This window comes from Antrostomus carolinensis, unplaced genomic scaffold (genome assembly GCF_000700745.2).
Source record: "Antrostomus carolinensis isolate BGI_N321 unplaced genomic scaffold, ASM70074v2 Scaffold38631, whole genome shotgun sequence".
In the NCBI taxonomy this organism is placed as follows: Eukaryota; Metazoa; Chordata; class Aves; order Caprimulgiformes; family Caprimulgidae; genus Antrostomus; species Antrostomus carolinensis.
In genome coordinates, this window is record NW_010292662.1 from 1 (window position 1) to 851 (window position 851).

Here is an 851-nt window from a genome sequence, read left to right on the forward strand (position 1 = left end):
CGGCACCAGGGTGCCGTCACAGCGCAGGTAGCGCTCGTCGGCCGTGCGCAGGCTGTACTTCTTGTCCTGGAAGCAGAGGGTGATGAGAGCATCCACCCCCCAGGGCAGGTTGCTGTCGGTGGCGATTTCATCCTCCTGGGCGCTGAGGTGAGCGTAGCGGCGGCGGCTGACGCTCAGCAGGTTGGCTTGAGGGTGGATGGCCAAATGGACCGTCCAGAGCTCGTTTTCTGTCACGCTGGGAGCGAAACAGGAGAGTTGATCCTCCCGACCTCCAAAAAAACGGCGGTGAGGGGGGGATTGAAGAGCCCAACGTCCATCCGACTGCGTGATGATGTTGAAACGTTCATCCCGACCCGGCTGCTCGGCCTCACAATGCACCTTCCCGTCCTTATCGGCACCCAAGTACCGGCCGAGGTGGCTCTTGAGGAAGACGACGGAGCTGTCGGCTTCATCCTGCTCCAGCGTCCAGATCTGTTTGCGCTTCAGGCTGGGGGCCGAGGCGTTCCCCTTGTAGCCGAAACTCTCCGCCGTCAGGTACCGGCTCTCGCAGTTGATCAACCCAAACTGGATCTTCAGGACTTGGTGGATCCCATTTGTTGGCATTTTCCGCCGGTGTGGGGTGGCCCCCGGGGGGCTGGCGGGGGCTCCCCGGCTCTACCGAGCCTGGATGAACCCGTGGGGATGTCTGCGCTGCCCCGGTGGCCGCGGTCGCACTGGCCCCGTGGGGTGGTTGGACACGGCACGACACGGCACGGCACAGCAGGGGGTGTCCGGGGGGTGGGCTGGGGGCCACGATTAATTATCCACAGGTAGGATTATGGATCCGGGCAGATCGCAGCGGGGTGGCTGTA

At 63.7% G+C, this 851-nt stretch overlaps 1 protein-coding gene across 1 annotated transcript; it reads right to left on the reverse strand.

The window, feature by feature from the left end:
- Positions 1-6: 6 nt before the first annotated feature.
- Positions 7-603, reverse strand: LOC104518116 (fascin-2; the record flags this gene model as incomplete). The annotated part of the gene is made up of 1 exon (XM_010177052.1): positions 7-603. A coding segment is annotated over exon 1 (597 nt), but the record flags the coding sequence as incomplete, so codon positions are not given.
- Between the last annotated feature and the right edge of the window lie 248 nt (positions 604-851).